Source organism: Apodemus sylvaticus, chromosome 7, assembly GCF_947179515.1.
Source record: "Apodemus sylvaticus chromosome 7, mApoSyl1.1, whole genome shotgun sequence".
Classification (NCBI taxonomy): Eukaryota; Metazoa; Chordata; class Mammalia; order Rodentia; family Muridae; genus Apodemus; species Apodemus sylvaticus.
Genome location: NC_067478.1, coordinates 129,193,812 through 129,208,988, shown reverse-complemented (window position 1 = coordinate 129,208,988; position 15,177 = coordinate 129,193,812). Strand labels below are relative to the sequence as shown.

The following is a 15,177-nucleotide window of genomic DNA, read 5'->3' as shown; positions in this document are numbered from 1 at the left end:
TTCATAGTAAATATGTTCACACAAATGTCAGTCCTTGCGTTACAATGGAATTGAATTTCTTACAAAGTATTGAAGTTGCATTACACTCTTCATTTGATTAAATTGTTCTTATTTGTCATTTTATTGTTTGTTATCTGTCTCTCATTATCTGAAGTAACTACCCATTTATATAGCACTAAATTGATGAGTTCTAAATGGTACCATATGCCCCAACTGGCAAGACACATCAGTTCTGTGGTTGAATAAGACATAAGAAATTTAAATCTGCAATATGATTTTTCTCCTACTAAACTTTGAAAGAAATTATAAAGTTCCTTTGAATATTTTATTTTTTAATCATACATTCCCAGTTAGGCTTGAAGTGAAGCCTTTACATAGTTTTAAAATTAGCAAAGAAAATACTACATTACTTTTAAATTCAAAGACTTAATTTAATTCCTCTATAACATTTTCAACACAAATAGAAATATTTTATGTCACCACACACTTTTTTAAATTTTTAAGAAATAAAAATTTTCTCAAGCAATATTTGATCATATTGTTTAAACAATAAATTTCTGCCTTTCCTGAAGATGATAGCATTCAAATCTTAGAACTGTTTTCAAACGGTTGGGATCATGGCTCAGTGAGTTTATTGTTTGCTGTGCAAGTGTGAAGATATGAGTTCAACTCTGCCGAAGTCCCATAGTGAGTCCAGCATGCTTATGTTGAGATGAGGCTGGACACTGGGGAGCCACAGAAGAAGGTGCTTACAACCAATGAACGACAAGATTTTTATCAATCAAGGTGGAAGGCAAGGACCTACCACTGAGGTGGCCTCACACAGAGGCTGCACACTCATATACATGAAGTAAGCACATGCATGCATAAAAAGCACATTGATAAGTGTTTAAAAGTACTGCCTTCAGGAGTAAAGTGTGCCTCATTACTAATCCTGCATGCTTGACTTGTTTCCATGACCCTGCTGTTACTTTGTGTTCTACTAGCGATGCTGAAATTAGCAGTTTACCTGAAAAAGACTTCGAAATCCTATCCTATTCAGCCACTGCTGTGTTAACCTAGGAAGCCTATGTAGCTCCTATCACTGGGGCTGCTTCGGCAGTGCTGGGGAGCCAGCATGAGAGGCCAAGAGAGAGCCAGGGACAGGCGAACTCAAGGGAGACTAAACCAGGAGACAGCTGTAGCACTCTCTATCCATTCTTTATCCCAATTATGTTAGCTCTCTCTGCTGAGTTTATTGCCTATTAAAATGGTACAAAAATGATTGTTTAAAGTCTGAATCATTGATGAGGCATGGGGAGACACACCTGTATTCACAGAAGTTGGACGGTGAAGGTAGAAAGACTGGGAGTTCAAGGGCATCTGAGCTATATAGTGAGTTCAAGGTCAGTGTAGGCGGACCCCATTTCCTTGTCTGTCTGTCTGTCTGTCCGTCCGTCCATCCATCTACCCCTCTGTCCATCCATCCATCTATGTCTGTCTGAGCTACAAGAGACCCTACTCTCCCTCTCTGTCTGTCTCTCTTCCTCTCTCTTGCTCATTCTCTCATGCACTCTTGCTCTTGCTCTCGCTTGCTTTCTAAAATAAAACAAGAGATAATGGCAAAACAGCATGAAAGCACTGGTAATATATTCAATTTTCTGAACTTATGATAGAGCTTCCACAATGGATATGCAGAAACCACATTTCATCAGGCAAAAATTGCTCTTACTGGTGGTTGCTTAGAAGCAGAAATGAGACTGTGTATGTAAGTCATTTAGCTACACTCTGAGACTGAATACTTATAAATCATTCAGCTATATTCTGGGCAGTGTTGCAGTGATATGGTTGTGAGGTCATGAACCGGCCACTGCACAAATGTTACTTGGTAATAACCCCATTGTGTGGTGGTAATTTCCTGTCTGTGTGACCGTACTCAGCTTTAAGCTTGTAGCTGCAGTGCACAGGTTTGTAACTTAAGGCTCTAGCTCTTAGCTATTTTATGAAGACCATGAGTCAAATCACTATGTCTGACTTGCTGCACTGAATGTTTATGAGATAACAGAGCCACAAACTCCATGGTTATTTGCTGCTGTAGATCATTGAATGGTTTAATTGTTGCTTCAACAACTTAATATTTTCTCTTTTCATTTAATGTTATAGATAATATACTATGTTCTAGCAGAGGAAATAATATTACCAATATTTATAGTTGCATTTCTTCAGCATTATAATGTGTTGCAATGGATTAGTAAATGTATCTGTTGAAACCAGTGCTGATTGTTTTCTATGAATGAAAAAAAGCTAAGATAAAGGTAAGGTCCTAGGGCACAGGGTTAAATATCCTCTTATTTCAGGTCACTAAGTACCAATAGTGCTAGCTTTAGGCAGATTTCAAGGATAAGGATAAGAAAATGAGTTCAAGATCAGTCTCAACTCAAGAAGGTGAAATGAAAAGCCAAATATGGCAGAATAGTATCTAAATAAGGAGACTCCAAAAGATTGAAAAGACAAATGTGGCAGAATAGTATCTAAATAAAGAGACTCCAGAAGATTGGAGTAGGACACAAGACATGAAAGCTTTCAAATAATCCTTGGTTCTCAACTTCACAGTATGGCCGAATTGCTTGGTAGGCTGTCTGGGCAGATTATAGTGCAGCTGAGAGTGTACTGATCCTTTGTTCATCATTAAACTGGTTGCTGATCTAAATGAATTCAAGAGATTGTAATAGTGTTTGGGTTATTTTTCTGGAATTTTCTGGGAGATATGATGGGGTGAACTGAGTTTTGTCCAAGGGGTGGAAGCATCCTTGATGCACATGACATTTTAACTTTTTTATCTTAATTGGATTTTTTTAGAGTCAAGTGCTTAGTGCTGATTTTGAGAAAATAAATATCATCTTCCTTCTGGAGTAAAATATAAAATAAAACTCTATATTCCTTCCATCTAATCACACATAGAAATTCTGATGGACTTCATACTTTTTTTTTTTATTTAACAGCTTTGCTCTAGTTAAGTCTATTTTGAAAAGTACTGTTAGAGTCAGGTTTTGCTTCTGAGTAGCTTTGTACCTTGAGTTATAGATTTCCTGAACTCACAGATTTTCCTTTGTAGTGCTGAAATTACTAATTGCATAAAGTTATCATGGGGGACTTACATGCAGTAGGAAATTGAAAGCCACTTATCAGGGTGCCTGGTACATAACAATTGTCCCGTAAATGTTAGCTATTATTGGACTACCAAAGTAAATTACTTGGTCCAGGGATATGACTGTGGGTAGTGTGTTTAGTTATCTTATGTTTAACCAGATAGGTAGTTCTCAATACCTATAATTCATTGGTACTCTTCTGATAAGAGTAACCTTGAGTCCTTGAGTTGGCATGAATTTAAATTATATGCAAACAATATGATTCAGAAATTAAGATGCATTATCAACAATCAAGAATCATAACTGCCTCTAACAAATTTCACACTAAAAGGGAGAACACTTTCTCCTATTTATTGCAATTTATTTATTTATTTATTTATTTATTTATTTATTTATTTATTTATTTGGAAAGAGTATAGTTTCAGGTTTACCTCTGTCATGATTCACATGTTGAGGTCAGAGGACAAACTCTGACATCCTTTCTCATGCAATGATCTCTTGTTCATTGCTTCATCTGCCAAGATGGCTGACCCATGAATCCCCAAAGTTCTCCTGTCCCCAGCTTCCCCCAGCTTCCATCCGCCCCTGGAGTGCTGGGATTGTAGAGGTGGACAATGCTTCCAGTTTTACATGAGTGTTAGTAAACTCCATCTTCATGTTTATGCAGCAAGTAACTTTCCTAGCCATCTCCCAAGTCTCACCACCATTAAAAACATCAACTGTGGAACCAGGTTACCTGGATTCATGTTTTCACTACACCTTTAACGAGTTCTGCAGCAGTGAGAAAGACACGTGACTCCCTGGGCTGCAAAAATCTCATATGTTAAATAATGATAGTGATGATTATTATAATGTCTACTACAGAGAACACATATACAACCAATTACTAGGCCCTAGAAATTAAATGAGAATATTTTAAAGTAATGTCTGGCACAAAATTAACATTACTACCATCTTCTTTTACTTTTATTGATTTTATATTCATGTATATTTTAGAAGAAATTTGTAAGGAAACACTTCTTAGAAAAGTCTTAATTTGCTTCTCTATTTCAATACAGTGGGGTCTGGAAATTCACCAAACTAAAAACAAATAACACACACACACACACACACACATATATATCTTCCTCCATAAATAACTGACATTTTATTTATACCCACAGTTGGTATTATTAAGGTAATTTAGCACTTAATGATGTACTGAAATAGAAAAATTAGAAGTCTTTCTTCACAGTTTCTCAATGTAGTCTCTAAAGGATGCCCTTTACTTCACTTCCTGCCAAGTTTTGTCTTTCCTGTATCTCTCTGGCCCTGGTTTTTGACATATGAAAGTGTCTTTTTGTAGGGCATGTTAGTTCAGATATGGTTCCCTCATGCTGACAAATTCTGGTCTTCTGAAGCATGCCTATTGTCACCCACCACCAGCACCAAGCTTTGGCCTCCTCCTGTATGCATAGGATGAATAGCTCTACAGCTGTGCTCTGAGGGCTCCGTGTGGCCTACACTCTTTCCTCTGGAAAGTCTAGGTCTCTCAGGTACTCTATTCTTTCCTCTCAGGCCCAGCCATCTGTCACCAAGCCTTGCAACCTTTCTTCTTGAATTCCTCATTACTATATCACACTGAACTTGTATTTCTTCCAAACAAACTTTCCATGCAGGCCCAAGGGTGTTATACACCCTGTGTGATGATTAGGATTCATTTTCCACTTGACACTGAGGAGGAAGGACTTTTTAAGGTGCTGTCTAGATTAGAGTTAGTGTCAGAGATTGTCTGCTATGAATTGTTGTCTTTACTGTTGACCTGATGTGACTCCCTGCTTCAAGTTCCTATCATCTTGGCTCTCCAGCAATGATGGATTAAAGCATTCAGACAAATAAACCCTTTCTCCCTTAAGTTGGCTTTGTCACAGCAGCAAGTAAAGAATCTAAGATACCCTGCTAGACCCGTGACTAGTAGCTGGTCTTACCATGTCCTTGCATCTTCTGGCCCATACCTAAAGTATGGCCCCCATCATAGTAAAGTACCATTATGAACTTTATTATGTGTCCCTTTTGACACCTTGCTTCAATGCCACTGCCCTTTTGTGTCAGAACCTCATCACTATAGCAATTTCCACAGAGATGATGTCTCAGCAGCACTCTTCTTGCCTTTCTTGTTTGCTACCACCAGTGAGCTGATCTTCCTTCTGATAAGCCACCTCTTCATCCCAAACCTTTCCTGTTTGCATCCACATCAAGTGCAGATTGTGTGGCTCTTGGATGTTTCCAAACTCACCTTTCAACCCATAGACCAATAGTCTAGGTGAATTCTGATGAACAGTCTTTTGCCATCACCACAATCACACATCCTCTATTCATGTCTCTCTAGTTCACCCAGACTCTGAACAACCTTTAGAGTTTCCACTGGTCTGTTAATGTTCCTTTGGGCCTTATTTACACTGTGTGACAAGCATCCACTTTGTTTTTTTTTATTTTTTTTTAATTTTTTTATTCGATATAATTTATTTACATTTCAAATGATTTCCCCTTTTCTAGCCCCCCCCACTCCCCGAGAGTCCCGTAAGCCCCCTTCTCTTCCCCTGTCCGCCCTCCCACCCCTTTCCAGTTCCCCGTTCTGGTTTTGCCGAATACTGTTTCACTGAGTCTTTCCAGAACCAGGGGCCACTCCTCCTTTCTTCTTGTATCTCATTTGATGTGTGGATTATGTTTTGGGTATTCCAGTTTTCTAGGTTAATAACCACTTATTAGTGAGTGCATACCATGATTCACCTTTTGAGTCTGGGTTACCTCACTTAGTATGATGTTCTCTAGCTCCATCCATTTGCCTAAGAATTTCATGAATTCATTGTTTCTAATGGCTGAATAGTACTCCATTGTGTAGATATACCACATTTTTTGCATCCACTCTTCTGTTGAGGGATACCTGGGTTCTTTCCAGCATCTGGCAATTATAAATAGAGCTGCTATGAACATAGTAGAGCATGTATCCTTATTACATGGTGGGGAATCCTCTGGGTATATGCCCAGGAGTGGTATAGCAGGATCTTCTGGAAGTGAGGTGCCCAGTTTTCGGAGGAACCGCCAGACTGATTTCCAGAGTGGTTGTACAAATTTGCAACCCCACCAGCAGTGGAGGAGTGTTCGTCTTTCTCCACACCCTCTCCAACACCTGCTGTCTCCTGAATTTTTAATCTTAGCCATTCTGACTGGTGTAAGATGAAATCTTAGAGTTGTTTTGATTTGCATTTCCTTAATGACTAATGAAGTTGAGCATTTTTTAAGATGCTTCTCCGCCATCCTAAGTTCTTCAGGTGAGAATTCTTTGTTTAACTCTGTACCCCATTTTTTAATAGGGTTGTTCGGTTTTCTGGAGTCTAACTTCTTGAGTTCTTTATATATATTGGATATTAGCCCTCTATCTGATGTAGGATTGGTGAAGATCTTTTCCCAATTTGTTGGTTGCCGATCTGTCCTCTTGATGGTGTCCTTTGCCTTTCAGAAACTCTGTAACCTTATGAGGTCCCATTTGTCAATTCTTGCTCTTAGAGCATACGCTATTGGTGTTCTGTTCAGAAACTTTCTCCCTGGACCGATGTCCTCAAGGGTCTTCCCCAGTTTCTTTTCTATTAGCTTCAGAGTGTCTGGTTTTATGTGGAGGTCCTTGATCCATTTGGATTTGAGCTTAGTACAAGGAGACAAGGATGAATCAATTCGCATTCTTCTGCATGCTGACCTCCAGTTGAACCAGCACCATTTGTTAAAAAGGCTATCTTTTTTTCATTGGATGTTTTCAGCCTCTTTGTCGAGGATCAAGTGGCCATAGGTGTGTGGGTTCATTTCTGGATCTTCAATCCTGTTCCATTGATCCTCCTGCCTGTCACTGTACCAATACCATGCAGTTTTTAACACTATTGCTCTGTAGTATTGCTTGAGGTCAGGGATACTGATTCCCCCAGATTTTCTTTTGTTGCTGAGAATAGTTTTAGCTATCCTGGGCTTTTTGTTGTTCCAGATGAATTTGATAATTGCTCTTTCTAACTCTGTGAAGAATTGAGTTGGGATTTTGATGGGTATTGCATTGAATCTGTATATTGCTTTAGGCAAAATGGCCATTTTAACTATATTGATTCTACCGATCCATGAGCATGGGAGGTTTTCCCATTTTTTGAGGTCTTCTTCCATTTCCTTCTTCAGAGTCTTGAAGTTCTTGTCATACAGATCTTTCACATGTTTGGTAAGAGTCACCCCAAGATACTTTATACTGTTTGTGGCTATTGTGAAGGGGGTCATTTCCCTAATTTCTTTCTCAGCCTGCTTATCCTTTGAGTATAGGAAGGCCACTGATTTACTTGAGTTGATTTTATAACCTGCCACTTTGCTGAAGTTGTTTATCAGCTGTAGGAGCTCTCTAGTGGAGTTTTTTGGGTCACTTAGGTAGACTATCATGTCGTCTGCAAATAATGACAGTTTGACTTCCTCCTTTCCAATTTGTATCCCTTTGACCTCCTTATGTTGTCGAATTGCCCGAGCTAGTACCTCAAGTACAATATTGAAAAGATAAGGAGAAAGGGGGCAGCCTTGTCTGGTCCCTGATTTCAATGGGATTGCTTCAAGTTTCTCTCCATTTAGTTTGATGCTGGCTACCGGTTTGCTGTATATTGCTTTTACTATGTTTAGGTATGGGCCTTGAATTCCTGTTCTCTCCAAGACTTTAAGCATGAAAGGATGCTGAATTTTGTCAAATGTTTTTTCAGCATCCAATGAAATGACCATGTGGTTTTTTTCTTTGAGTTTGTTTATGTAGTGGATTGTATTGATGGATTTCCGTATATTGAACCAACCCTGCATTCCCGGGTATATATATAATATGAATATAGTGTATATATATGTATATGAATATAGTGTATATCTTATATATGATATATATAATCTTCCAATTATATCCAAATATAGCATAGTATTTTTAGCTGTGAAGATATGTACATAATGAATATAACCACTAGATAGTACCCCTGTAAAAGGCCAAAGACAAACTTGACCCTAAATGCTTTAGTACATAAAGGAGGACTCTGGAATCCTGAGATATGTATTTAAGAATTTAGTAGCTGCATATTAAGATGTATAGTTCTTTTTATTCATGACACATTATACCTAAAGGCTTTTGATGCTATTGATACAATTTTTTTATTTCAGAATAACTTTATCATTTATTAAACATAAATGTCACTTAAGACATCAAGCTATCAGCAGTACTAAGTCTAAGAAAATAAGACAGCAGTTGTGAACAATTAATAGGAATTCTGAAGATACTGTGATATGTTATAGTTTGTGTGCATTAGATGAATAATTGGTTGAGAGTGCATATCAGCCCAGGAAACAGTGTTTGCCTGGGTTCCCTAAAACATCTTCATAACAAAATTAGAGAGCCAGTGATTTTCAACATAATGTCAAGGGTGAAGAGAAGGTCATCTGGTGGATGCTTCTAGCTGTCTAAGACAATGTCTCCCACCACTTTGAGGCTGTCTGTTACAGAGCCAATGCTGTCATCCAAATCCTGGGATGGAACCTCAACATACCTCATGGGCTCCTTTGTCAGTCTGCCAAAGCAAGCTGCAGTGTATTAAGTTTCCATTTGCATCTGCATAGATGAGCACCTGCTGATCACCCTCCCTGTTTGAGAGCTTTCAACAGCCTGCTTGAGCAGCCCACCTCTAAGGCCTTCCACCAGCAACTTTAACCTTTCTGATCAGGCTCTGAATTACTGGCTTCAAAGCAATCTTTGTGGGAGGACACAAATAGTCCCTGGTTGGAGGCCTGCTAATTATAGAGTTCAAAAACCCTAAAATTGCAAAGAAGACTAAATACTGAAACATAGAAAATAAAGCCCACCATGCAGCAATGCAATTGTGATTTCAATTCTCCTAGTATTTCTCAGATTGAATGTACAGGCCCCAGAAGACTGCTCTCAATTCAGACACTTGCTCCAAATCTCAGGATACTTGCACTACTGGCCAACTGGCTACTGATATATGTCGTGTCCCTGTACATAACCCTTCAGACACTCCAGAAAACACTATACAAGATGATGTTAAAACACTGAAATTAGGAGTGGCAAAGTAAAAAGATTCAGAGGGTAAGTCCTGGAAAGTTTTGTGTGTTTCTTGGTTATGTAACCTGGGGAAGCGTGTATGTGCAGAGATATTACTCTGGTCTCATTATGCAGCTATGATTGCCCAAACCTGTGGCAACACGGAATGGATGTCCAGCTCCACTCTCTCATTCTTAGACTTTGGCGCCTCTAGTCTGACTTTCCATGGCCAAACACCTCTTTAACCTAATTATCTTTCTGGTGTGTCTCATGCCCATTAGGAAACTGTCTAAGGACCCCACAATAAATTTTGCCATGAGCATAGATGTTGATATAGTTCCAGGAACCTCATTATGAAAACTAAGAATCTCTTAACCACTTGAGAATCCCAAGAGTCTGGAGCCTATTCCCAGGAACCCAATACAAAGACCAACTATATTCCCTGTTATAACACACTAAGAAAATACAACACAGTTTGATCTGTTAAAGTCAGAGAAAGCTAGAAAGAAAAAAATTCTTAGGTTTATGATAGAAAAATTCACTTAAAACTTTTTATTTGAACAAATTGGAAGGGGCCCTTGAATACTTTAGAGTCTCTTCATTTGTCTCTTTAATTCATTCCTTCAACAATATTTATTGAACCCATAATCAATACTGTTAAACTTAATTGTTTGTATAACATAAAGAGAAAACATGAACTGTTTGAAGTTATTCTCTGATTTGATTCTAGTCTAAATGAATCTGAGGTCTGAAATCATTGCTTATATTTACTTCTCAAGAGTAGTGGAAGAAATGCCCAAGGTTACAAAGTATTGGACACTGGGAATTGTAAAGAGTTTGGGAAAGCAGGCAAAATACAAATAGGGCTTGGATTTTTTGTTGGCCTCAGTCTACAGCTTGGTCTTAAACTAAATCAAGAAATGCTTTGAAACGTCCTGTTGCAAATTATTCTTTTTTGTGTTTTCTTGTAATTGGAGCAACATACTAATTTCTACAAGTTGTGACTACTAACAGAGAGCAATCGCCTCACAGACTTGTACCGGAGGGATGAGAACGTTCGGGTGACAGGCAGTGGTCACGTGCAGAGCCCTCGCTTCCCAAACAGCTACCCAAGGAACCTGCTTTTGACATGGCGGCTCCACTCCCAGGAGAAAACACGGATACAACTGGCCTTTGACCACCAGTTTGGACTAGAGGAAGCAGAGAATGACATCTGTAGGTAAGAGAACATTATCCTGTTTAGTGTTCTAATCAAAGTGAGAGAATGCGAATTAAAAACATTGTATCACATACTCTTCTTGAACTGCTTGGAATTACCCAGTATGTTTCTATATTAATCACCTTTCCCATTCCTAGCTATTTAAGGGAGAAGGGTTTATTTTGACTCACGGTTTGGGTGATATCATTTCAGTTATAGTGTCTGGTCATATTGTATCTGCTGTCAGAAAGAAAAGAGGGATGGATGTCAGTAGCCTTCCTGTTCTCTCCTTCTCATGCAGGTTGGGGCCCTAGCTTAGAGGACAGTGTCATCTTTTAGGGTAGGTCTTCCCATTCATACTAACCTAATAAAGATAATCTTTCACAAGAATCACCCAAAGCTTGTCTCCTGAAGGGTTCTAGATTTTTTTTTCAGGTTTTAAATCAGTATTAACAATCACCGTGGCCATCCTTTTTTAAAGGTGTTATGCTGGTACTACAGAAGACCCACAAAAATATACACTTCCCTCAGTCACAATTGTGTGTTTCACTGAAAAAAAAAGATAGATTCTGGGAATCTGAGCATTCCAAGCTCAGAAATCTTTGGGGTTTTTTTTGTTTGTTTGTTTTTTATTTTTAATTTCATTCGATATATTTTTTTAATTTACATTTGAAATGATTTCCCCTTTTCTGGTCCCCCACTACCCGAAAGTCACATAAGCCCCCTTCCCTCCCCCTGTTCTCCCACCCACCCCTTCCCACTTCGCTGTTCTGGTATCCCCCTATATTGCTACACTGAGTCTTTCCAGAACCAGGGGCCACTCCTCCTTTCTTCTTGTACCTCATTTGATGTGTGGATTATGTTTTGGGTATTACAGTTTTCCAGGCTAATATCCACTTATTAGTGAGTGCATAACATGATTTGTCTTTTGAGTCTGGGTTACCTCACTTAGTATGATGTTCTCCAGCTCCATCCATTTGCCTAAGAATTTCATGAATTCATTGTTTCTAATGGCTGAATAGTACTCCATTGTGTAGATATACCACATTTTTTGCATCCATTCTTCTGTTGAGGGATACCTGGGTTCTTTCGAGCTTCTGACTATTATAAATAGGGCTGCTATGAACATAGTGGAGCATATATCCTTATTACATGCTGGGGAATCCTCTGGGTATATGCCCAGGAGTGATATAGCAGGATCTTTCAGAAGAGACATGCCCAGTTTTCTGAGGAACCACCAGACTGATTTCCAGAGTGGTTGTACCAATTTGCAACCCCACCAGCAGTGGAGGAGTGTTCCTCTTTCTCCACATCCTCACCAACCCCTGCTGTCTCCTGAGTTTTTAATCTTAGCCATTCTGACTGGTGTTAGGTGAAATCTCAGGGTTGTTTTGATTTGCATTACCCTGATGACTAGTGAAGTTGAGCATTTTTTAAAGCTGTTTCTCCGCCATCTGAAGTTCTTCAGGTGAGAATTCTTTAACTCTGTACTCCATTTTTAATAGGGTTATTTGGTTTTCTGGGATCTAACTTCTTGAGTTCTTTGTATATATTGGATATTAACCCTCTATCTGATGTAGGGTTGGTGAAGATCTTTTCCCAAATTGTTGGTTGCTGAGTTGTCCTTTTGATGGTGTTCTTTGCTTTACAGAAACTTTGTAATTTTATGAGGTCTCATTTGTCAATTTTTGATCTTAGAGCATACGCTATTGGTGTTCTGTTCAGGAACTTTCCCCCTGTACTGATGTCCTCAAGGGTCTTCCCAGTTACTTTTCTATTAGCTTCAAAGTGTCTGGCTTTATGTGGAGGTCCTTGATCCATTTGGAGTTGAGCTTAGTACAAGGAGACAAGGATGGATCAATTCCCATTCTTCTGCATGCTGACCTCCAGTTGACCCAACACCATTTGTTGAAAAGGCTATCTTTTTTCCATTGGATGTTTTCAGCTCCTTTGTCGAAGATCAAGTGGCCATGGGTGTGTGGGTTCATTTCTGGATCTTCAATCCTGTTCTATTGATCCACCCGCCTGTCACTGTACCAATACCATGCAGTTTTTAACACTATTGCTCGGTAATATTGCTTGAGGTCAGGAATACTGATTCCCCCAGAATTTCTTTTGTTGTTGAAAATAGTTTTAGCTATCCTGGGTTTTTTGTTATTCCAGATGAATTTGAGAATTGTTCTTTCTAACTCTATGAAGAGTTGAGCTGGGATTTTGATGGGTATTGCATTGAATCTGTATATTGCTTTTGGCAAAATGGCCATTTTAACTATATTAATCCTGCTGATCCATGAGTATGGGAGGTTTTTCCATTTTTTGAGGTCTTTTTTCTATTTCCTTCTTCAGAGTCTTGAAGTTCTTGTCATACAGATCTTTCACATGTTTGGTAAGAGTCACCCCAAGGTACTTTATACTGTTTGTGGCTATTGTGAAGGGTGTCATTTCCATAATTTCTTTCTCAGCCTGCTTATCCTTTGAGTATAGGAAGGCTACTGATTTGCTTGAGTTGATTTTATAACCAGCCACTTTGCTGAAGTTGTTTATCAGCTGTAGGCGTTCAGAAATCTTTGTGAGCAAGTAGATGCATCTAAATCAGGTCCCCCAGAGCTGCATGCTGTAACTCTGGTTAATATCTGCCGTTGTCACAGAGAGCAAAGTCCCTGCTTACTTCAGCACTTCAGGCAACTGTGACCATGACAACAGACATCACATGGTGACAGACAGACAACTAGGCTAGGGCCTTCCTGACACTTCCTTAATAGGCAGAAAGAGGAAGCAGAGCCAACCTCAGGATCTTTGTACTCTTCACAAGTCTGTTTCCTAATGGGAGAGAGGATGAAAGCAGGCTAATCACCCTTCCTCATTAGCATGCTTATCAGAGAAAGCCCAGGCCTTTGTTCTTTGACTTGTTGGCTCCCAGTATCTACTCCGTTAATTACCCTGCCTGCAAAGTGAGGAGGACTTTTTTTTCCTCTTTGCACCTTTCTGGCTATGCTCTTTCTGCATTGCCAATGAACTCCTGAACTACTAAATCCTTTCCACAGTTTGTTTTCCTTTGAATAATAAAAGGAGGTACATCCAATTTGGTTGTCCTTTGTGGCATATTTATTACACTAACAGTTTTTATTATGCTACTGGTTTTTTTCCCCAGAAAATAATGGCATTGACTATTATTTTCTAGGACCATAGAGGGTAATGTATGCCAGAAAACAGACACAAATACACACACGGAGAGCTAGTTAATATTTACAATGAGAATACATTAAAGCTGATCTTGTGTCCTTTCAACCTTGAGAGAATTTGTTTGTTTGTTTTGCTGACAAAAGAGGAAGGAAAAAGAAGAAAACAAAGAAAATAAAATGCTATTAAGAGAATGTTAAAGGTAATAACATGGGTGGTAGTATAATCTGTTTCCATGTAGGATATGTCTGGCATTGCCTTAGCTTCCTTTACAACTGCTGTGCTAAAATAGTCTGACAATAGTAACTCATGGGAGAAAGCGTTCGTTTTGGCTTACTGTTCAAAGATACAGTCTATCATATCAAGGCCAGTTAAGAAATGCAGATTGATGGCATGCTGGGGCTCAACTAACTTTTTTTTCTTTTTAATTCAATATATTCTTTATTTACATTTCAATTGATTTCTCCTTTCCTGGATCCCACCTCTCAGAAAGTCCTATAAGCCCTCTTACCTCTGTCTGTTCCCCAATCAACCCCTTCCCACTTCCTTGTCCTGGTATTCCCCTACACTGCCGCACTGAGCCTTTCCAGGACCAGGGACCTCTCCTTCCTTCTTCTTGGACATCATTTGATATGTGGATTGTGTCTTGGGTATTCCAAACTTCTAGGCTAATATCCACTTATCAGTGAGTACATTCCATGAGTGTTCTTTTGTGCTTGAGTTACCTCACTTAGGATGGTATTTTCCAGTTCCATCCATTTGTCTAAGAATTTCATAAATTCATCGTTTTTAATGGCTGAATAGTATTCCATTGTGTATATATACCACATTTTCTGTATCCATTTCTCCATTGAGGGACATCTGGGTTCTTTCCAGCTTCTGGCTATTATAACTAGGGCTGCTATGAACATAGTGGAGCATGTATCCTTATTACATGCTGGGGAATCCTTTGGGTATATGCCCAGGAGTGGTATAACATGGGTCCTCCAGTAGTATCATGTCCAGTTTTCTGAGGAACCACTAGACTGATTTCCTGAGTGGTTGTACCAGCTTGCAACCCTACCAGCAGTCAAGGAATGTTCTTCTTTCTCCATATCCTTGCCAGCACCTGTTTTCTCCTGAGTTTTTTATCTTAGCCATTCTGACTGGTGTGAGGTAAAAACTCAGGGTTGTTTTGATTTGCATTTCCCTGATGAGTAAGGAGGTTGAACATCTTTCAAATTCATCTGTAATAACAAAAAACCAAGGATAGCTAAAACTATTCTCAGCAACAAAAGAACTTCTGGAGGAATCAGTATCCCTGACCTCAAGCAGTACTATAGAGCAATTGTGTTAAAAACTACATGGTATTGGTACAGAGACAGGCAGGAAGTTCAATAGAATAGAATTGAAGACCCGGAAATGAACCCACACACCTACGGTCACTTGATCTTTGATAAAGGAGCTATAATCATCCACTGGAAAAAGATAGCCTTTTCAACAAATGGTGCTGGTTCAACTGGAGGTCAGCATGCAGAAGAATGCAAATTGATCCATTCTTATCTCCTTGTCCTAAGCTCAACTCCAAGTAGATCAAGGACATC

At 39.1% G+C, this 15,177-nt stretch overlaps 1 protein-coding gene across 2 annotated transcripts in view; it reads left to right on the top strand.

Annotated features, from left to right (window-relative positions):
• Pdgfd (platelet derived growth factor D) overlaps positions 1–15,177 on the top strand; it is a 251,213-nt gene that overhangs the window by 143,242 nt on the left and 92,794 nt on the right. Inside the window, exon 2 of one of the 2 annotated variants that reach the window (XM_052189171.1) lies at positions 10,249–10,435. In XM_052189171.1, coding sequence (XP_052045131.1) covers positions 10,249–10,435 — 187 coding nt within the window. Of the gene's footprint in view, positions 1–10,230; positions 10,436–15,177 lie in introns of both variants that reach the window. The other variant, XM_052189170.1, reaches the window with a different exon arrangement.